General features: G+C 36.0%; 1 protein-coding gene across 4 annotated transcripts in view; it reads left to right on the forward strand.

Moving 5' to 3' along the window:
* Positions 1-22,816, forward strand: part of ATP8A1 (ATPase, aminophospholipid transporter (APLT), class I, type 8A, member 1) — a 109,009-nt gene that overhangs the window by 67,249 nt on the left and 18,944 nt on the right. For all 4 annotated transcript variants that reach the window (XM_014957821.1, XM_014957823.1, XM_014957820.1 and 1 more), the window contains 8 exons: positions 1,838-2,021; positions 2,122-2,232; positions 9,190-9,264; positions 9,399-9,521; positions 11,991-12,069; positions 14,634-14,695; positions 19,099-19,155; positions 19,651-19,758. In XM_014957821.1, coding sequence (XP_014813307.1) covers positions 1,838-2,021; positions 2,122-2,232; positions 9,190-9,264; positions 9,399-9,521; positions 11,991-12,069; positions 14,634-14,695; positions 19,099-19,155; positions 19,651-19,758 — 799 coding nt within the window. The remainder of the gene's footprint in view (positions 1-1,837; positions 2,022-2,121; positions 2,233-9,189; positions 9,265-9,398; positions 9,522-11,990; positions 12,070-14,633; positions 14,696-19,098; positions 19,156-19,650; positions 19,759-22,816) is intronic.

The raw sequence follows: 22,816 nt of genomic DNA on the forward strand, positions 1-22,816 counted from the left end.
TTTTCTGTCTTGCAAAAGGACGGGCAAAAGCAAATGAGGTTATAGTATCCCAAGAAACACCTGGTTTGTAGTCTTGCCCTACTGTTGAGTGATACGTTATGCCACTATAATTTTAGGTGGTTTAGCTTTGTATCCGTGCTCCAGCATGAAACACCCTCAAAGTTTCTGTTCTCGTAGTGTTCTCTCTGCCACTTCTACATTTCCATAATATGCTTAGGTCAGCTGGATTCAGTACATGTCTAGGTATATGCTCTGACATATTTTGTGGTTGTTTAAAAATTGGCTGCAGGTTTAAAACTAAAATATTTGCTTGTAGCACTCACTGCTTTACTATGTGCTTTTTTTAATATCGCACACTTCTCAAAAGTCAGAATTCTGTCCAAAGAAAAAAAAGTTTCTGTTAATGCTCCGTCAGTAGTAACAAAGATTTTGTTTCCTCGTTGGTGAGCGTGAAAATAAAAAATTTTAAACGGGTAATTTTTAATTAATGTAAATCACTTTAACATATCGTCCTGATAAAATGAAAATAAAGGCCTCTTCCATCCACATAAAGGCAGTAAACATTTTAAGCACTCCTTCGTTTTTGAAGTACAAATTACATTACTTTCTTTGAAGCTTTCAGACTGTATTCACTTGTTCAGAAGCATTTATTACCTATGGATCTTAGGAAGACTGGCCATAACACAGATGAAACTGACAAATATTCAGTAGACATTTAGCTTCAAAAATCTGTGTATGTTATTAATTCCAAGCAGATGTTTGGCTTAAAGACTTTGACAAACTGAATTCCAACTCTGTATTGGCTTCAGAGTAATGTGTGCAAGAAGAATGTTAAATGGATTATTCTGTAGTAAAAATGTACAGTTAAGAGTGAACAAAATGAACAAAGCATTATTTTTTTATTAGTTTCACCATTAATTTGATGTGCCAGGCAATGAGAGTAAGCGCCATCTTCCAACTGCCCCTATAATATTGTCTGAAAGGGAAATGATCCACTATTCCTGGAAAGTTAAAAAGATGAAAAAGAAATTCTCGTGTCAAGAATCTTCTATAGAAGCTGGCTCTAGTGAGTCTTGGTACAATACTCATCAGCAGAGTTCAAATAAAACATTTAACCAAAGATCATAGAAATGTTTCTTGGTGTACTTGGACCATAGAATTTTTCTGAAGGGCTGTTGCCCAGAAGCTTTCATCCCAAGTTTGCCAAGTACAAGGCTGTACTCATCCCAAGTACCTTTCTCAAAAGTCTGATAGCTTTTGTCGCACAGGCTGCTGAATAAAGTACCCGTGGATAGCTGCCTTCAATCTGAAGGCTGTATTATTTCTCACTCCTTTTCTTTTTTTCCTTTTGCAAAATTATGCAATTGTATTTTATGCAAACTTTCTCTGATTTATTTTACTTAAAGTTTAAGAAATTTCACTTCATTGGCAGAGAATAGGCATTGGGGTGGGCATTTTCTTAATGACAGATAATTGGAGCAGCCCTGAAAAGGAGAGAGAAGTTACTGGTGGTTAAACAAAGTGGAGGATCAAGAGGCAGTGTTCAAAGTTAGAATCATAGTTAGAATCATTACTCTGTTTTAGGGGCCCATTGGTGTTTGATCAACGTTCTCTCCAGTCTTCTTTACATCTTGCTTCGACAAATGGAAGGTTTCTTTGGATTTCATGCGAATGTGCTTTTAGCATTTAGTCTAAAGGGCAATAGCAACGTTGTGTCACTGACCAGGATGTTGGTTGGCCTGGTTTTATTACCTTTCCACACAGCGTAAAGTATGTTTTGCAAGTACATTCATTTGAAAGTCCTGTATTAAACCTTCTTCTTTCTGTTACCCCTTAGGGTATCACCACTTCAAAAATCTGAAGTTGTAGAAATGGTTAAAAAACAAGTTAAGGTAGTAACTCTAGCGATTGGTGATGGAGCAAATGATGTCAGTATGATACAAACAGCACATGTTGGTGTTGGCATTAGTGGGAATGAAGGTCTGCAGGCTGCTAATTCTTCAGACTACTCAATTGCTCAGGTAAATAATTACACTGTAAAATACTACAATAAAGTAGTTTAATGTCAGATTAATATTGGTGTGTGCGTGTCCTGATTGTGTGTTTGTTCATTTTTTGCAGTTCAAGTATTTGAAGAACTTGTTGCTGGTTCATGGAGCCTGGAATTATAACAGAGTAGCTAAATGCATCTTGTATTGTTTCTACAAGAATATAGTCCTTTATATTATTGAGGTAATTTTACAGTCCAGTAAATGTTGCTTCTTGAAAATAAATATTTTATTATTATGAGCTTTTTATTATTATATATTATTTTAAAGTATTTAAACTGTTAATAAACACCTACTGGTACTGAATCTTGCCTTTTAATAAACGGATTAATATTAGGGTTGTTTTTTAACTGTAAAAGACCCAGTTGTCTTACAAATGCAAACGAAATATTAACACCGAATGTTTGTGTTGCATAAAACTGCTAGCTTATTAAAATTCTGCATCTGTAACTTCATTTCAGTGTTTAAGGAATACAGATACAAGTAGCCTTAAATTTACCATGACGTGTATGTTCTTAAGCTCTTTGAGCTGGTGTCAGTAACTGTCTGGTTCGTAATCTGAAGCCCTTTTTCAGGTCACTGTTGAACTGCACGGCTGGGCTGTTTCTGTTCAGACCAGTACTTAGGGGTTATATCTATGTTTTAGTTACACTATTGCTTACCTTGCACTTAGTGATGGGGTAACCGACTGTGCCTCGTTAGGCTCTAGTTCATGGACGGGGATACTGTCCTGAAAGCAGCTGACCTAGTTTTCTTACCTGGGATTTTAAGGAGACTGGAGTCTTGTGAAAAATACTTAAGAACAGTAGGAATTAAAAATAAATGGAAAAAAAAAAAAAGTGAAAAATACCATGAGGGAACTGTGTTGTAATAAATGTACATTTATTGGTAGATATAGTTAAGACAGCATATATAGCTACAGTTGTCATGATTTTCATGACTACATGGCAACCTTAAAATTTTGAACATGTTTTTAATTTTTTGCTCCCCTTCGTTTGCTATTCCTCTTTTTCTTTCAACAGCTGCTTTCTTACTTCTAACCAAATATGTATCTATTAATTTATAATTGAGTCAAACTTTATATTCACAATGATGCTTTGGGTTAAAAATATGGAAAAAAAATTTGTTGCAAAACTTTATCACAAAATAAGCTTTATTGTTCAGTCTTCTGTATTTTTACAGTAATGGGGTTAACAGTTATTCTTAAAACTTTCGTAGTTTAATATATTTTCAAATCAATATCTTCAACATGCACAGTATGTATCCAGTTTTTACTGAAAGAAAATGCCTTATTTCTGTTAGACCTAATGTAAACATTAGGTTAATATTTCTGTTTGTTATTTATGTACGTGATCTTACACTGTTGCAATATTTCAAAATACTTTAAACATCTTTTTATATACAAGTACTGTATTTTTCTTAGCATATTTTTTATATTTTTTAATTTTCCTTTTTTTCCTCTTTATTGTACTATTAACGTAAGTAGATTTCAAAGTGGTTGCAAGTTTGTAGCCTGTTTAGAAAAACATCAAGTAGAAGGCCATAGAAAAAAGCAAATCCATTAAAGGTTCTGTTTGCTTTAGAAGTCATCACAGACTTTAGTTCCTGCATTTCAAAAGCTGAATATCTGATTAAATTATCAGAATTCCCGAAGTACTGATTAGCAGTAGCTTTTGAAGTATTTGAAAAACCAGTATTAATGTATACTTTGTGTATAGGGAAAGCATACAAAGTTGGGCTTTAGAACATACTATCTTACTTTTCTTTTAATTTTCTACCATTGTCACCTACAAACAGATTGTAAACTTATAACTTAAATCAGGTATAAATATTCCACCATTTGTATTCTTTATGAAAGCAAGTTAAATGCAAGGTACAGAGATCATAGTCTAAAAATGCAAAAGACTAAAAGAGGTAGTTTCTGCCTCCTGAGCAGGTGGAAGGGCAAAGAGATCATTTTTATATGGGTTATGACCCTTTATATATCATGCGTACAAGCATTTTACCATATACACCTTCTCTGGAAGACAAGATGACTTCTACTTGAATTCCTGTGTACCCAACGTTTGTCAGCTCAGAAAACTTTCAGAGATGTTAATAGCTCCTGTCAATACTGGAAGTGAATGGGCAGAAATTCATCATTGAATGTCTCTAGAAAGGACAACTGCCAGTCTTGAATCTCTCTTTTCAGTTTTTTGTACGGATCAGGCGTGGGAGCAGAGAGCTCAATGAGTATTTGTAAGCTGCTGCTTAATATGCAGAAATGCTACATCAGGAGAACGTCTGTGAAGCTTTTGTGACCACACCTCCTCCCTCTTGGAGTTCAGAAAATAATACTATGAAAGGCATGTCTGGAAGTTGTTTTAATTAAGTTTCCTTTTATTAGCTGACAATAACTAAAAATATCTACCTTTATTCAATAGATGTGTATTATATTTCTGAATAATACATATACTGGTACTGCTAAGTACCAATCAAACAAGTAAGGTAATAAATTCCACTTAATCTAAAATAAAGCCTTTTTCCTGGGCATTTGTTAGGTCATACGAAATAAGTCCTTCTGGTTTCTTGGTTCAGAAAGCAGTAAAGGTCTACAGTGATACCCCTGCACACTGATCAGTCTTTATGGACGTTTAAACTCCTATTCAAAAGAAAGCCAAAGTGGTCTGTAATAACTTTTTCTACTCTGTGTCTCAACTCAAAAGATATTTATCATGGACCTCATCTTTTGTATGGGACTAGTCCCAGTAACTTTAGAGGTTATATCCTGAAGTATCAGTCTAAACTGCAACTGAAAACTTTGAATTTCTAATAAACTGCTAATGTCCATTATTAAACTTGTGCCGAGGCTCACGCTTGCATAGGATAAGCGTATGCAGAGTCTCATACTTACTTTGAGGGGGATGTCATTACTTTATAATGGTGGTTGGGATTGAGATTGAGCCTAGCGACTGAGAAGTCCTTTCTGGCTTGGTTTTGGTTTTATAGTGACCATTACTGCCTATACTCTTTTGTTAAAACTACTCATTTTGTGAAGTTACACAAATCTTCCTTCAAAATCGAAGGGACAAAATTTTCCTATTCCTACTTTTTGTTCTACTAGCTAGTAATAACTAGTGATAACACAAAATAATTGTTTTAATGTTAAATAAAAAAGGTTTACAAATTTTAAAAAAATTTTTTTTGAGATCTGTGTAGGTCATTCATGTTTCATGTAGGGGAAAATTCAAACCAGGACACAAACAGAAGAAACAGACGAGTGGAGTTCACATTTAAGTTTCAGTTACAGTTCTTTAAACATGGCCATTTGCAACAATTTAAGTGATACTACATAAACAATTCAATTCTACTAAGCAATTAGAGCTGTAACAGCCTCTTTTCTTCTGTAAATTTTGAGTGATAGTATCAACTTGTTATTTTTTTAATTTGTTTTTCCCCCAAAATCTTTTTCATGCCCTTGCTGAGTTACACACTTTCTGCTGCTCATGCCCGTTACTGAAGTTTGCCATTTTGCTCCCACTTTCCTTTACCTGACACATCAGATGGATGCCCGTGGTCATGCTGGGACCCATCTCATGCGTAACCCCAAACACAAGCAGGACTTCTGTGTATACTCACGCTGCTTCTGGGCTCTAGAGTTGAGGTGCTGTGGTTCAGTGTGCCATGGCATATTTCATGTATGCAAACTGCACCAAGTTCAGTTTAAAACATGACAGCGTAAAGCGATTGTTGCCATGCCCCTTTTTTTTGCATTATATGGTTTGAAAATTTAGAAATACAGGGATCTGCAGTGATTTTAGATGGGCTATGAACCTAAATCTTAGCTTTTCAATGGAAATTAGGTAGCAATTGAACTACAAAATGGTCTGAATTTTCACTTCTCCCTCTCATAGCCTAAATTACTTCTCAAGGACAGCTGTCTCCTGTCCTTCGGTATAGGGGTGCTGGATTAGTAGTTTGACCTGTTAGAGTAGGATGTGCTCCCCTAGGAGAGAAGTGGCTCCCTCTGCTCTAAATTAGTATCATCTACAACATGTCCTAAAAACTTGCTTTGCAGGTGCAGCTCCCTTCATTGTCCATCATAATCAGAATGAAACACTTGTCCATGAATAAATTTCTTACTGTGAAAAGAGAAACTCTGTTTTCTTGCCGCTGTTAATACTGTAGTAAACTCCATAGAGGTTTTTTCAGGTATGGTTAAGTGTTGAATTTTCTAGGGTCAAAGGCGCAGAAATCAAGCTAAGTGGGTGACTTACCTTCCTCCCCTCTTACAGTTTGAGATGAGGGCTGTCTTTGTGCTTGCTGCTTCCCCTACACTGTCACCTCCACGTTAGATCTGCTAATTGGTTTTGAACCATAGGTGTTCTTTACGTGAACATTCAAATAGTATCTTGTAAACAATAGAAAATCCATGTTTCTGCTTAAATACTGAAGACTCTCGGTATCCTAAAGTAGTACATGTGGTATTCCACTAAATAGCAGTGTTTCTACTACGGAGGGCATTGTTTTTAGCCACATTCAAAGGCTTGTCTTCCCAGCCATTTTTTGATAGATTCAACAAGAACTTTAGAACCCAGGGGAACTACCAAATTTCATTTCTTCTTGGCTTGCATCTAGAGTTGTAACCAAGCTTTGTTCCAGTTCCATATTACACTAAAATCTAACTGAAATGCCTGTCACTTCCATGCTTTCTTTGGAAGAAAGTAAATGCTAAGATTTCAGGAAGTCACTATTATAACTTGAAGAATTTCTTTGCAATTATTGAGTAAAACTGTAGTTTTCAGAGTCTAAAAAGCTTAAAAATTTTAACTTAAATTCTGTACAAAATAAAATTGAAAGCATTGGGGTTTTTAAGGAATAAAATGATGAATAGAATTTCTGAGAGGATTTCTTGGTAGTGAAATTTTATCATAAATTCTTTCATTTCTTTAAAACAGTCACTCCAAAACATTTTCAAGTGTTGCTTAGTATCACTTACCTTTAATAGAAGCGAATATGTGGAATAGATTCGGTAGATGTATTTAGACCCTTCTTTTTAAATTAAAGTTTTATAACATTTTGACTGTTAGATAAATTACAACAGAAGGTTAATGTTCTTTCCATATATTCCTTGGTTATGAAGGGTCAAGTGTATGTCTACTTGCTGTCTGTTTTATTTGCTTCCTATAGAGTCATACTTTTGTTAAACTCTGTCTGAAATGACCAGAAATGAGAGATACGCATATATTTGTACATATAAATATGTACACATGCTCAGCTACTGAGTCACATATTTTCTAGTAAAACTCTCTTTTTTTACCACCCTAAACCCTTTCAAATTAAGAATTCTAAAGTTTATACCAAATACTGGAGTAAATAAGAGAAAAAAATCAAGGGGTCAATCACATATTAATATCTGTCCTTCACTCCTCTCTCAAGACCTGTCTTCCTATGATGGGAGTAAAAGAACATAGGAACTAGGCATAATGAGAAGGCTAAAAAGAGAAAAAGCAGTTGAGGACCACAACTTGTATCCAGCAGTGGTGGTGAGGTTCTGGATTAGGTGCACACATTTAGCTTAGTTGTAAAGCCTCCAAAAATTGTGCTGATGCTGAGTGCAGTAATGAACAACTGACTATGCACTCCTCTTGCTCCTTCACACTCAACTACTGAGAAACTGATGCTAACAGATGTCTTCTAAATTCATCACAGTTAAATCATAACTCTGATTTCAAAAGTCAAAAATCAAAATACACGAGAGCTTATAAAAACCTTATTCAACTGGCATAAGTAATTCCATTGTCTTTTCAGTTAATAGACCGAAAGATTAGAAAATAAAGTGCTTGTTACTGTTAAATCAATCAAAGAAATTCAGCATTATCAGACTTCTGAAAATTCAGTGTATTCTATATCTCTGTATTGCAGCCACTAATATTCATGATTTTGTATGCAGTCTTGTTCCTATTATTGGCCACTAAAAAAAAATCTATTTACTTTTCATATATTGGTTGAACAAATAGCAATTTTTGCTGGATTTTAACTCCTATTTTTAGTCTTAATAGTTGCTAATTTCAGCGTGTTTTGCAGCTCAGAGGTGTTCACAAACACGTTCAAACATTCCACAGCATGATAAAAGAATAAGAGCTTGTTCATAGAATCTGGTCACCTGGAGGCCAGCCTGGGAACATATTGATAAACATACTTACTGATTGTAGCAATTCGTGCTTCTGTAATAAAGTCAAATGAAATGTGAACTGTAGCAAAGTTTCTACAAAGCAGCATCTAAAAATTCTTTCGAAAAACATGACTCTTTGAGTAGAATGTTGTTTAGTTTCTGCTGCCTTATAGCTTCTGTTTGTCATAGACAATATAGCTTCAGTGTAACTCGTTAAGAAAGATTCATCAGATGTGCTGCTTCTCCACTTTGTCATAAAGTAAGAAATAGCATGCAGCATGGCTGCTTTCTTTTGTACTGAAAAACATGAGAAAATATGTCGTCATGCCTTTCAAGTTCTAATGAAGAACTTGAAAAAAACGTTCAACTTCTCTAATGAAGAGATTTCCAACTGCCTCTCCAAAATACTCTATAGTTGAGTTAGTGCTTGTTAACTAAGCAGTTGTACTTGATTTAGTGCTCTGGTGAAGCCTCATCTTTTCATGAGTTTTATGTGTGAGAAAGGATTACTGGTACAATTTGCAGTTCCAGACTACAGCTTACTGTATGAATTCTATTAGTTTGGAGGTTTGCTAATGACAAGAAGATGGCTACTTCTAAACTTTAGGTGTTTCCTGTGGGATTTCTTTTCCCCCTGATATTTCTCAGAATGTTTATGTCATTAAGAATTAGGTACAATAAAAATGCAATGAGCTAAACCACTCTTAAATATTTACAAGCATGAAATTTCTTCTGAAAATAGCTACCTCCTTGAAATGTTTTCATATTTAGACGGAATTGCTCACATATTTGACTAGAGGGCCATTATCTTTTCTGAACACAAGTTAGGGGGTTTTATTTATTTATTTTCATATAGGTTTAAGCCATAACATCCTCAACTGTTGTAAAGGTGTTCTAGGAATACTTTTTTGTGAAGCTGAGGAAAAAAAAAAAATCTATCATGCCTTGCATGACATTTAACTAATGTAAGGTTCTCCTCTTTTTCAGGTCTGGTTTGCTTTTGTTAATGGCTTTTCTGGACAAATCCTTTTTGAAAGGTGGTGTATAGGTCTCTACAATGTGGTAAGATTATTTGTGTGTTCTCAGTTATTTTCAGCCATTATCATGAAAGCTTCTTGAGTAAGCAATCTTTAAGCAAGTCCTCACTTCTAAAGTTTTGCACTGTTGTTTGTTTTGGGATTTTTTCCACCTTCTAGATGTTCACAGCAATGCCTCCACTAACTCTTGGAATATTTGAGAGATCCTGTCGAAAAGAAAACATGCTGAAATACCCGGAATTATACAAGACTTCCCAAAATGCACTGGACTTTAATACTAAGGTAAATAAAAAATCAAATATAATTAAAGCATAAAATTATAGGAACTCAGTGTAGTTACCCTTTTGGTTCTGTTCTGGTCATAATTAAAAATTGAGGGGATTTTTATTATGGCTATTTCTCGTTGTCCACTTGTCTGTGAATGGTGTAAATAATGTTTATCCTTTTTTAGCAAGTATGGAAGCCCTTATTCTTTTTATTCTTTCTTTTCTTTTTTTTTTCTCTGCTAGTAATAAAGCTGTCTTCTGTAGGCAGAAGCGATTAAATCTTTCTGTCTCTGGGCTGTATGTATTGGTACTGTTATATGGAAATGGATTACTGAAGCCTGTGGAGAAGTGTTGCAGAGTACAATAAGAACTGTCATTAGATTTGTAGAGGGAGGTACTTGGTACTGTTTTATGTCAATTTGGAGTTGCGATTTTATGGTCTAATTTTGAGTTTTGGGAAGAAGTACTGGGAGACAGTTAGGAATTGTCAGGGTGGATCAAAAGAAATCTGAGGCTACTTTATGTGGAAAATGGGTGACTTTCATCTTGGAGAGACTAGCACAAGAAGTAGCAAAACAATGTAGGACTCTAATACATACAAAATACACAATTTCTGCAGATTTATTCATAAAATAGTCTCTATTAAAAAAAACTAAGTAAAATTTTTTCCTGAATCTGCAATTTCATTAATGTCGTGATGTTTGTAAGAGTTCCTTCTGATTTTATTTGATTTTTCTAAATAAAATTGGGACATTTCAAGTAGCGTCTTTGTATGTTGAACTTGGGGACATTTTCAGTCTGTCATTGAGTTAACAATGCCTCCATGCGATGGTTTGTAGATGTGTGAAGCTCGTATAGCATATTTATCTCTGTGTCACTTGTGCTGTAGAACTGGAGTACTCCTATGTATATAGAATTATTTGTCTAAGCTATCTTTGTTCACTGAAGCATATGAGATTTTTCTCCTCCTTCACTATATCCCTTCACCCACAAAAACAAACCTAAAAATTGTAAGGAAACTAAGGGAAATATTGTTTCTTGTGTCACTATAGAACCTTTACAAATGTAAGATCTTTCATGATCCATTAATACAGACACTTTAATGTTGTGATAGTTTAAATGCAATTATTAAGTCATGAGTTATATTTGTTGGATTGTTTTTAAATAAGTCTTCTATAATACAGTTTTCATTACTGCACAGAAGTACTGTTGACTTGATTGGAAATTCTGTAACTAATCCCATACGAGACTTGTTATGAGTAAGTGTCTACAAACTTCCCAGCTACAAAATTCCCAGCTATGTAAGTTGAATAGTTGGTGTTAAAGATTTGGAAACATTACTGCCTTGAATGTAGATGCAGATGTTTGTTATGGTAAAAGGGATCAAAGGTTATGAGGTCATGACAGAGGTTAAAGGATTAGCATGTGACAATAAGAATTGGTCAGGAAAATGGAAAAGTAGAACTAATTTTTCTTGCACCCACCTGTGCTTTCTGTCAAATAAAAACTTCTGGTAATGACATAGCAAGAAGGAGAGACAAAGGTTAATGAGTAGCACAAGTTCAAATGTGCAAAGTATTGGAGTGTAAATTGGATCATACAACCTAGTGTAGTTGTAGAATCTAACAAAAGACTTGGAGACGTTGTGGAAAATGTTGTGAGGCAGGCAACTTAATTTCAATTGCTTGAACACCTTAACACTCATAGTACACATCAGTTAGTTACAATAAAGGCTATGATTGTCAAGAGCGTTGTTAATGAAAAAACATGATTGCTATCCTGAGGAAAATGGATTACGTAACTTCGATTAAGTCTTTATGCAATACATTTTGGAAAGCATCAATGGGTTGTTTATGCTTAAACTTAATACAGTTATTTTCAAGAGGCATATTTTAGAAATGAAAATAAGTTTGAAAGTGAAATTTGAATTATTTAGCAAATACATTAAAGGAGGTTTAATATGATGAAGTTGAGCACTTCAAGAATGGAGCATGTAAGGAGAAGTCTAAGGAAGATACTTCTATTTGTCCTTTGTTTAATTCTTTTATGTGTGGAAACATGTCGGTAGGTATATATAAAACTCAGGTTTTGATTGTTCTACTACCTGAATTTCTTATTACACAAAATGTAAATTATAAAAGCTGGAGTCCTTTTTAATTCCCTGCTTAGAATGTAGCACTTGTTCTAGTTGTCTGGTTTAGTTGAATTTTTCTGATGATGTTCCCATATGTATACATTTTAATTTCCCTTCTGATTTGAAATTAAAAGGAGGAGATAATACACACTTTTTTTTCAAAACATAAAAATAAACAAATGACCCATGAAGAGCTAAGAGGCAGAAAGTGCCTGTCAGTTATATTACTTCACAGTGGTGGCCTGACAGAAACACATTTTGTGAATCTAACACACAGATAAAAAGAAAGGTCAGGGTTCACAGAGCTAGTTTATTGCAAATGGTTCTCATGGATTTTCTGTTTTCCCTTAGGTTTTCTGGGTTCATTGTTTAAATGGCCTCTTCCACTCATTCATTCTGTTTTGGTTTCCACTAAAAGCCCTCCAGCATGGTGAGTATTATGAAAAATAAAAGTATAAATGTTGAAAGGTACTAACTATCTAAATTCCTTCTTTTTCTTAGGAAAGCTTTGTAGATACTAACAGGTTTTTTGTGATTAAATTGCAAGGTGCCATTTCCACAACTAGAGCGGATACAGTGTATTGAAAATGCTTTATTTAAAATCTGTGGAAAGTAGGAATAATATTATGTAGGTATGCATAAAACTGTATAAATATGTTTGAAGTAAACTGAAACGAGATGCAGAAAAAGAGATTGCTATTTCATTATGCTATTTTTTTATATAGTACGCTAACATACTAAATACCTATAAGATCCTAAATCACTACTGTCTCTTGCATTGACCCTTAGATTTTGTAGGCTTTTACTGCTGATGTTTATACCTGCTCTCCTGTTACCTCAGGGACATGCTAACCCGTTAGTTTACATTTGTATGAGCAGGCTGGCGACAGAGGAAACTGGGACACCTTGGAAAGCTCAGTCCTGTCTTCTAGTTGTATGTGTACCTGAGTTGCAGAAGGAAACGGGGTGGTTTGGAGGAAAACTGTATTAATTAGAGAAAACTGGAAAGCACTGCTTTCCTTTTGTGGGACTGTTTGTGTGCATGGGTGCTCTCACAGGGGTAGGGTTTTGCTTTGCTTCCGTTTGCGGGGAGGAAAACAGAAGTGTGTACCCTGTAGCTTTTTTGTAAAATTCAGTTTCCCTGATACAGCCGAGGTGTCTGCCCTGGCGTAGGGGACAGAAATATTCTCATGGACATTTTGGAACAGTTGAGACTAGATTGTGAGACAGTCTCAACTGCTTGTGCCTGAAAAGGTCAAGGGGCAAACTTCTTGTAGAATATTTTATACTCAGTGACTTCTGATGAGTAAAGGGCAGTAGGTGGCATCCTGTTTTTTTTCTGAAAGGTCACTGGATGTGAGTTCAGTGGCAGTGGTTTGCATTGGAGAGAGGTTTACACAGCCCAGGAGGAAAGAGGTCCCAAAGTGTCAATGCATATTCTAAAACCACAACCTCAAATCCACATCAAAGTCTCTGTTCAAAGCTATACAGTCTGTGTGAGAGACTTCTGCATTAAATGGTGGAGAAATGTTTAATGAGTGTAAGTGGTGATGCAGAATAGATGTTGTTCACCTGTGAATGGCAAAGCTGAGACACTTGCATGAGCACTGCTCGCAGCCCCTGGGCTAGAACTGACCTGCTGGCAGTGTGAATGGCAAAGCTGAGACACTTGCACGAGCACTTGTGAGAGCGCTGTAGTGCAGGCCTCCTCTGCTCACAGCCCCTGGGCTAGAACTGACCTGCTGGCACGTCTGAGCAAATTGCCTTCTGTCTTTGATTCCTAAAGAGAGGCCAGGGGAGCAGAAATGGGACAGGCTGTGATTCCTAGAGAGAGGCCAGGGGAGCAGAAATGGGACAGGGATTGTGTGCATGGTGGGCAGTATAACCAGTACCTGCTGTGGGTCCAGCATGTGCACAGAGTTCTAGTTCTGCTGGAAGGGGAAATGAGCGCAGGATGGGAGCTGCTGTTAATTAAATCTCTGATGATTGTATATGTAAAGAGAAAATAATGCTATTAGTTTCCATGGGAGGAGCTGATGAGTGGCAGAGAGATCCACCAGGGAGAGGAACTTCTGAGAACGGGTCAGCCTTCACCCTCTCTTAGCAAAGGGGTGCAGGAGGATCCTGAGACATTAAAGGAGGAATGGGAAAAATGGGGGATAGCTCAGCTATGTGCATAAGAGTCCTGAGTGCCAGCACTCTGACTGATGGGAACAGACTTAGCTGCCTGCCAATTCTTCTGTTTTATCCTTGTTATGCTCTTCACTGCTCGGTATATATTGTTAAGCAGCAGAGTGCATGTTCAAGCAGGTATTTATTAGAATATTGAAAATCAAATCTTGAAAATCATGAAAATCTCTCAGAGCTCACAGTCATTTTCTTTGAGCAGTTTCTCCTGTTTACTCTTTAGTCTCACTTGTCTGTTTCTGTAAGTGGAAAATTTCAAACTGCGTGCATTGAAGCAGAGTCTGCAAAGAAATACATGATCAGAGAATAGGTATGGATTTGTAAGAATTGTTTGTCAGAATTTGTTCCATGGGACCTAAGCATTTTACAATATACAAGACTTCCATGTACTGTCATGTGGATATGAAAAGTGACAAGGACATAAATCTTCACAGAAGCTTCTTCTGATGCAGCTTTGTCAACGTAACAGTAAATGGCAGAAGCCAAACTTTTATTTACAAGTAAATCCACCAACTGCTCCCTCTTTTAAAATAAGCTATAGCCTCATATACTGTTATATGATGTTATAAAAAAACCTTCTGTTTCTAGGGTAAGTCCTGAAGTCACTGAAAGTTTTAAAGGAGTAAAAATTATAAAAGTCATAGATCTCTGATGTTCAATACAGTTCAAGGTGAAATCTGTTATTAGTACCCTGTAGGAAGTGCTACCATCTCTTTTGTATAAAAACAAAATTTATATACATGCATATATATCTTGCAGTTCTGGATATTTAATGTTTAAGTGTTCTATCATTATTTCCTTCTCCAGGTACTGTATTCGGCAATGGCAAAACTTCAGATTACCTGCTCCTGGGGAACACTGTATACACTGTAAGTCTCACTGTCTAGCTGTAAACTATCTAGTGCTCTATCAGCTGACTAGCTATATTGGCTCTGTCTTCAACTCTTAAAGAGATGTGGTTTTGTTATTATTTTAAATGTTCTACGCAGAATACTTGAGTAATTGTATTCCCTTAGGAATAAGAAATGGCGCTTGAATGACTCTTTGAGACTCTTTGAAGTGCATTTTGCATTCTAATTCCAGTTTTTAAAACAAAGCGGTTTAATAAAAGATGCAGAAGATACATCTGTCCTTTACTGGAAACTGCCTGCTTTTTAAATAATGGAAACTGTGATTCCCTAATTTGCATGCTCATTAGTTTAAGGTATTGGAGCAATCCCAGGTTATTGGATATGGAACTGGTTTGTGGACTTGTGAAGGTACAATTCTGTTCTCCCTCTCAACTTATCGTGGGGTCTTGAAGGAGGGATAGAGCCAAATAGAACCAAGGTTGTGGGACACTTCTCTGGAGACAACCAAACTGCCAAAATTGCACCTGACCTACACTTAACAGCAACTTTCTATTGCTCTTGTAGCTATTAGTCACTATTGCTCTTTTTTTTTCTTTTGTTTTGTTTGTTTTTGTTTGTTCACACATTCTCTTAGAAGTCTATTTGCGTTACAATTCCCTTTCCCCGTTCCAAAAGGCAAGCACAGCATGTTTTGTCAGCCGTGGTTGCATATGATCATGTAATCTATCATATGATGAACTGATCTCCATTAGGGATGGATAGAATATCCTGGTTAAGTGTTTTCTGTGCAAGTCTTAATAAAATTAAGATGTAAGGTCACAGTCATTGTCATAGCTCAATCCTGACAGAACTAGATCAACTGACACAGGTCTATTTGTATTATGATCTCATAACACCGAGCAGTGTTTAGAAGCCAGTCATTTATCTGAATGTCACTGCTTTCCCCAATGTTGATAAATACTTCATAAGAGTATCCACCAGAACCTCCAGTTGTTGTAAGTGAAATGGGTTCTTCTTGGGGAGAGGTTTTTTGCACCAGGTTTTCACACTACCTGCAAGTGTTTCATTATTTACTGTACTTAGAAGTTGCAACCTTTCTTAGTACAGCTGAAGCTGATTTTATGAATCGTATGTATGTTATATATCTATGAGTTGCATAATTTCAGCTATTCTAACACCTGAGCCAAGTTTTCTAATAGCATCTCCTTTTCTTTGATTGCTCTAAAAGTATCCTTTGTATTGACCATCATTTTGTAGAGCAAGTTAGCACCGTACATGTTAAGCCCAATTATGGGTGCTCTGCCACACTCAAAGTAAAGAAGTTCCTCCTCATTTTCAGATGGAATTTTCTATGTTCAAGTTTGTGCTTGTTACCTCTTCTCCTGTCACTGGGCACCACTGAAAAAAGACTGTTGATCAGATCTGCCCCTCAGTCTTCTCCAGACTAAAAAGATCCAAGTCCCTCAGCCTTTCCTCATAAGAGAGATGTTCTAGTCACCTAATCATCTTTGTAGCCCTTTGCTGTACCCTCTCCAGCAGTTCCCTGTCATTTTTGAGCTGGGGAGCCCAGAACTGGACACAGTGCTCCAGATGTGGCCTCATCAGAGCAGAGGGGGAGGATGACCTCCCTCCACCTGCTGGCCACTCTCTTCTTGATGCACCTCAGGATGACACAAGTCAATTGTTCTGTCATCTTCTGCATCCAGTTTTCAAGAAGGAGACCTGAAACTTCATCATCTTGAGAAGCTAATTGCTTGACCTGCAGAATGGTCAAAAATTTCCCAATAAAACATTATTTCACATTATAAGTCCAGACAACCTGCTTTTTCATTTGCTTTCCAGATTTTCCACTTTCCTTCACTTCAGATTGAATATCTGATGAGAGGTGGAGATTGCAACTGGTGTATTACTGCTCTTGAACAGGAATTCAAGGAGGTCTGGAGCACATATGAAGATTTGAGAGATTTTTAAAATTGGGGGACAAGGAGGATTTTTTTGTTTTTAAGATTTAAAAAAAATTCTGTGCGCATGAAGTGATGTGGACTGACAGTTGTCATTATCTTGAAATACCAAAATCACAAGGCTAAGGTACATTTAATTCTTCCCACTGCTTTTAATCTGTTTTTAGGAAGTCTACATTCATCACTCATGCAAAAATCAACTGCAAAGGGATTCAGAAATTAATACAGTTTCTTTGGATCCAGAAAGAAAGTCAGGAATGTGCACTGATTCATATCATGTCCTGGAATTATTTCTTCAAACATAAATTTCAAATAGGACTAGAGTGCCATGAAAATGTCTCTGTGAATGTTGTTGAAAGGTCTTTTTAAAAAAAAGTTCAGTGCTTTTTACAGAATTCCAGTTTGATTTCTTGTTTCCTGGGGAGGACTCAGTGAGCTATTGCTAGTTTGGATCAAGGGGTGGAGGCAGAAAAAAACAACCCAAATACTTTAGTAAGCCACTATGCATAGTTGGTAACCTTGTTGGGGGAGTCGGTTAAGATCCAAGGACGGTGTCTGTATCCATAGTCTGTGTCTCTCTTTATAGAGACCTACAGTGTACACGTTCTGTCTATGCAATGAGAATTCTTGATCTGCTCCTAGAGAATCATGTTTTGTTTTCTTCCGACTGACTCAAAAGTAGCAAGCATCTGTACCAGATGAGTATTTTTTTTGGCCATAATTCATTTTTTTCGCTCATCCAAATATAGCACCAAAACTGGATAGAATAAGTAAGTTATAACACTCATCATGGTCTCTAATTTTCTTCTAATTAGATTTCACACATGTTTTAGATAATGGAATTGTGGCATTGTGATTTTTGTGTCCTTAATAATGCAGCAGTAGTTGAAATAGGAGATTCCAAAAATAAAAGCATAAACTTATAGCTAAGGTGAAAGCTTTCTGGCAGGATTTGTATCCTTCTGTGCACCAGACATAGTGAAGGAGTTGTCAAATATGTTTAACCAGTTATTTTCAACTTCTGATTGAAGTAAATTTCTTCTGAGTTTCTGAGGCTCCTTGAAGTTCAGCCACAGACAAACTCACTCACATCGTTGCAGCCAATATAGCTGTTCCAGTTGGAGCTTGGTCTTTGTGACTCAGTTTTTAAAGCTTCACCTTTTTTGGATTGCATCTATAGCAAAACTTGCAGCACGTGTTCACAGGTGATTTACAAAATGTAAAAACTCTTGCTTTGCTAAACAGAAAACTTGGTTTTGTGAATTTCAAAGGAAGAAGATAAATAATTTTCCTGAATTTTCCTGAAATAAGTCCTTACTGTGGGATTATAAACTTTCTACTACTGGTCATCTTTAAACTAAAATGGAGAATGCCCTACAGACATAAGATGATGTTTTCAGGGAGTGCTCCATAAAAAGAGTAAAGATAAGAAAATACTGAAGATGAGAGGGAAGAATGAAAATGACATAACAGACTCATTCAACATGTTATTTTATATGCAGAAGATGGGTCTTAGGCTGCCAACGTTTAACTCTGGCTTGTCAGGGTTTGGCGAAGGTCATTCAAGTACTAATGCAGGAAATAAGTCTGTTTTCTTTTTTTTTTTTTTTAATTTAGACTAGTGTGAGCTTGATCAATTGCAAGTTTTCAGCCCAGCATCTAGATCCTCTAAATCTGTCTTCATGTAGAAAGTAGTAGTCATCCTTCTCATAACTAGGGGGGTTGCCGTCCCTACTGAAGGGGACTACACTGCTCACAACCCTTTCTGTGTAACCAAAACGTCAAGGAGAAAGAAGCTGACTCAGTAAGAGCCAGACTTGCAGAGATGTAGGAGACAAGGGAAATGTTTAAGAATTCTAATACAAAAGAAGGATTTTCAAAATCAAATGAGTGGAGATTATTCAAGAAAGCTAATCATTCTCCGTGTTCTATTACTAGCTTATTACTGGGGTGTAGGTTTTAAATCTTCCATTTTACTGTGGTTGTTTTGCAGGGACAGTTCAGGTCAAAGCACACACACCAAAAAAAAAAAAAAAAAAAAAAAAAAAGAGGAAAAAATACAGCTGGCTTTGGTCTAAAAGAATTTCACTTTGGGGCTGCTGAGAGTCCTATATTTTTGGGTGGATCAGATTCTGTTAAAGTGGAAGGGCTCTTCCATAGCTTCTGCAGGTCCATAGAAATGATTGCCTTCTGCGTTACAAACTTTGGTTTGGATCCTGTTACACAGCTGGCTACGTTGACACACACAGTACTTTGTTGAGTATTATTAAGGAACTCACATTTAAATTTAAGAGACTGATTATCTTTTCCCATAGTTCATTTGTACAAGTTAACATGTGAAAGCCATTAAACTTTTTCTTCTGTTCTCCTGGAACTTTAACAAAGTAATCAATTCTGTTGATTGTTAAGTAAGATTCCCATATTAAATAAGAACACTCTCTCTCTCTTTTTTTTTTTAAGTTTGTGGTTCTCACTGTATGTTTGAAGGCTGGATTAGAGACCTCATATTGGACTTTGGTAAGCAAATGTCTTTACCATATTCTCAAATGTTCTATAAAATATGAAGGATTAATAATTGTATTATTTGCTCTTATTTATTATATTATGCCCTTACAGTTTGTCAGCACACCACCACCACCCCCAGTATCAAACTAAACTCTGGTTACTGTTTGGAAACACAGAATATCCAAATACAAAAACTAATGCTTAATATTGAAAAGGAGGACATTAGGATAAGGCTTAACGTAATCTTTAAACTAGAAAAATCTAATTACTCTGAACAGATTGTAATTGAACTTAAATTGACTTAAAATGCAGTAATATTGCTGCGGATAGTATTATTTTTCTTAAAGAAATAGCTAACTGAAGTAGCAGAGTTAAATTACTACAAGGCATGGAAATTTTATCCTATGTATCAGAATCATATTGGAAATACTTAGTAGGGAGGATTTGGTTTTATGTCATAACATCTGTGATGATTGTTCTGTTTTCTTTTTTTGTTTGTTTTAACAGTTCAGCCATATAGCTATTTGGGGCAGCATAGCACTTTGGGTGGTGTTTTTTGGAATCTACTCTTCTTTGTGGCCAGTCATTCCAATGGCACCTGATATGTCAGGAGAGGTAAAAGTATATTTTAACTAATATTTGAATGTATGCAAAGAATATTCTTGCAGTCTTTAGTACAGATCTAATCTTTATTGGATCCGTCTGTTAACTGGAGGTGCATAAGAGGGTTGCTTCCTTTATACCAATGTGGTAGCCAAGTTTATTTAAAACAATGAATTTTTACTGGTGTGAAAATGGAGCTCAACTAACAGGCCGTGTTTATATGGTCTAGTAAGAAAGAATAGACAGGTAAGCTGCTTTGAAGTTCTTTAAGTTTTAATTTTCTCAAGAGAAGTCTCAAGAAATTCAGAACTTGGATTTACTATGCTTATTTGTCTGGAGGTTTTTTATAATGAGGTAGCACAAGTAGTGCATTGGTTAAGGCTTTTTTTCTTCTTCAACTTTACAAATTGGCTAAGTATTTGAAACTGTAAAATGCCTCAAAAAATGTGAGGTGCCATAACAGTGCATGAGCAGCTGCTTGTCATGCAAACTTTTCCTTTTCTGTTAATGTTCTGCTTGGAATGCATTATTGTTCTCTATCTTTGACCTTTTGACAGTAAGTACTGCTTTCTCTTTCATTTATTATCCCATTTGTGTAAGCCTACTCTGAATATTGCAAATAGCCTGTTCTGAATATTGCAAATAGGACTGAAGCCATAAAAGCTGCCTAATTTCTGCCTGTGCTGATGAAATTGGGACTTCAGTCCCAAACACTCAAAAACACTCAGTTCCTGAAACATCTGAAGTTTAATATTAATTTCCTGTACACTAATGGCTGCTTCTGGGCATGGTCAGTACCTCCTGAGCTGAGAAGTTCAGTGTGCAGTCTCAGGGGGATTCAGAAACTGAGAATAGCAGCTTGTTTCAAAAGGATACTCTCCCAGTGGTTCTTAAAGCATATCAGCTAAATCAAGCCTTACACCAGTAAAAGAGTGGGTGCCTTTAACTCCACCTCAGTGCTATAAATCAGCAATTTAAAAACTCCTGCAGAAAGTGGGAAATTGAGGTGCATCTCTCTCCTTCACTTCAAGGTAATTCAGACCCACAAATCTCACCTCCTACATATAAACAGTTATGGGGAAATTAGTAAATAGGCATTTATATAACTATGACATTTTAATGGAAAGCACAAGGAATTAACTTAAATACTTGCACACTAAGAAAAAAATGAATTCAAAATTATATAATTTCTTGCTGATTTTCCTCTCTATTATAACCTCTTATCCATGTATATATGTAGATTTTATACACTACCATTTTGCCTCCACTACTCAAAATTAATTATGTACATTATGCTAAATTAAAGTAATTGAAGCTATCATACTTTAGCATTTTTTTCATATAGACCATATTTTATAGAAGCAATAGAATGGGTTTGGGACTTGTTGATTTTTGAGATTTTGTAAAAACTTTATACATTGTTCTTTAGGACATAAGAACTTCTACAGTAATAAGTACAGTGGGAGCAACAGATGTGTTATACTTGGTATAACATAAAGGTGGCTACTTCACTGCTGAAATACCTGAGTGTTATTACATTTTCAGTCTCTGAAGTTATTGTGAGAAAAAAATGTTTTTGAAGGGAATATAATTCCTACAAACTTGGAAAAAAAAGTTGTTTGTAAAGAGATGTAGCTGTCAACAAAAGCAAGTACTCTTGCAGTTTGAATTCAATGTGACACCAAAGTAGTCTGACTTACGAACCCAAATTCATTAATTGTGATAAAACTGTATCTACACTTGAAATGGACAGTCTTATTTTGTTAGTGTGTTTGTTTATGCATCTGTGTGTATATAGCAGCTTTAGATATGTGTAGGTGCATGCAGTGATTTGGGGAGGTGTTGTTGGGTGAGGTCAGTTTTGGTTTTGTTTCCTTTCTAAGAATACAGTTAGAAGTCTGTAACATCAGAATAAAGTCTTCTGAACATCTCATAGACCATCAGAGCTAATTTTAAAAGCTCCAGTCTAACTTTTTGAACTGTACTCTGTGTGGTGAAAAGTCCTGTCGATGAATACTGCAGCTGAGATTGGAAGCAGGATTTTTGTGTGCTCTTCTGGAAGCCCCTTCACTGACCGGGTGGTCTCTGGCAGGGCAGGATTCACTGGGTTTCTCAGAAGCAAGTCCAGGCCTTCCGTAAGTGTTCGAACTAAAAGATTCACAAATTTAACTGTGGAAAAGATTGTGGCGTGATAGAAACAAATCCATATGGACATCTCTGTTTGCCTGTGCAAATACTCCTTGTCTGATTTCTTCAAATGTGCAAGTCAGACTTGAAAACTTCATCCAAGTACACTTGGCAGAAATTAAATGAACAGGTCAAAAGCTGACCTCTACGTCTGTAGCTTTTTGTCTGTTTTGCCTTGGCCTGATCTGATAAATTATGCTGAAGGGGGTTTTTCAGGGTTGGGTTTTTTTCCAAATGTGTTCATTAAAAATGCCCCCCTTTTAATAAACTGTAGAATTATAAGGAGATTTTACCAACTACAATTCTTACAAAGTTTAAATGTATTCTCTTTCAGCTCCTTAGAGCTGGTAACAATAGTTCTACATTAGTAGGTTTATAGTCTTACCAGTCAGTATTCTTGGTGAAATATTCATCCAACCATTCAGTTCTAACAAGATAATGATACCTGTCTTCTACAAACGTCTGTTTCATGGCTTTTTTTAGACAGAAGAGAACCTACTTAAACACTCCAATAAGAGTTCAGTCGAACTTCTTTGTATTCATGTCACGAGAATAATAAGATCCTTGCCGCCTATTGCTGGTTCTATTCCAAGAAAATAAAATACTAATGGTCTTGAAGGGGAGAGAAAAAGCATATGGAGCCGATGGAAAACTCATTCTTTGGATGCAGAGGAAAGATTTCATCTAAATATTTTAAAACTCTTGCGCTGAAGCCAGCAACCCAAAGTTAAATCATAAGAACTGTTGGTTTGTGTTCATCTTTTAGTATCAAAGCATCACCCACTAACTTACTGAACAAAGAAACAAGTATGTCACTTATTTTTGCAAGTTTTACTTTTTACACTAATTAATTTTGTTTCTATCATTTTGTGTATCATTCCAA

The sequence above is a fragment of the Calidris pugnax genome, unplaced genomic scaffold (genome assembly GCF_001431845.1).
Source record: "Calidris pugnax isolate Ruff unplaced genomic scaffold, ASM143184v1 scaffold349, whole genome shotgun sequence".
Lineage (NCBI taxonomy): Eukaryota > Metazoa > Chordata > Aves > Charadriiformes > Scolopacidae > Calidris > Calidris pugnax.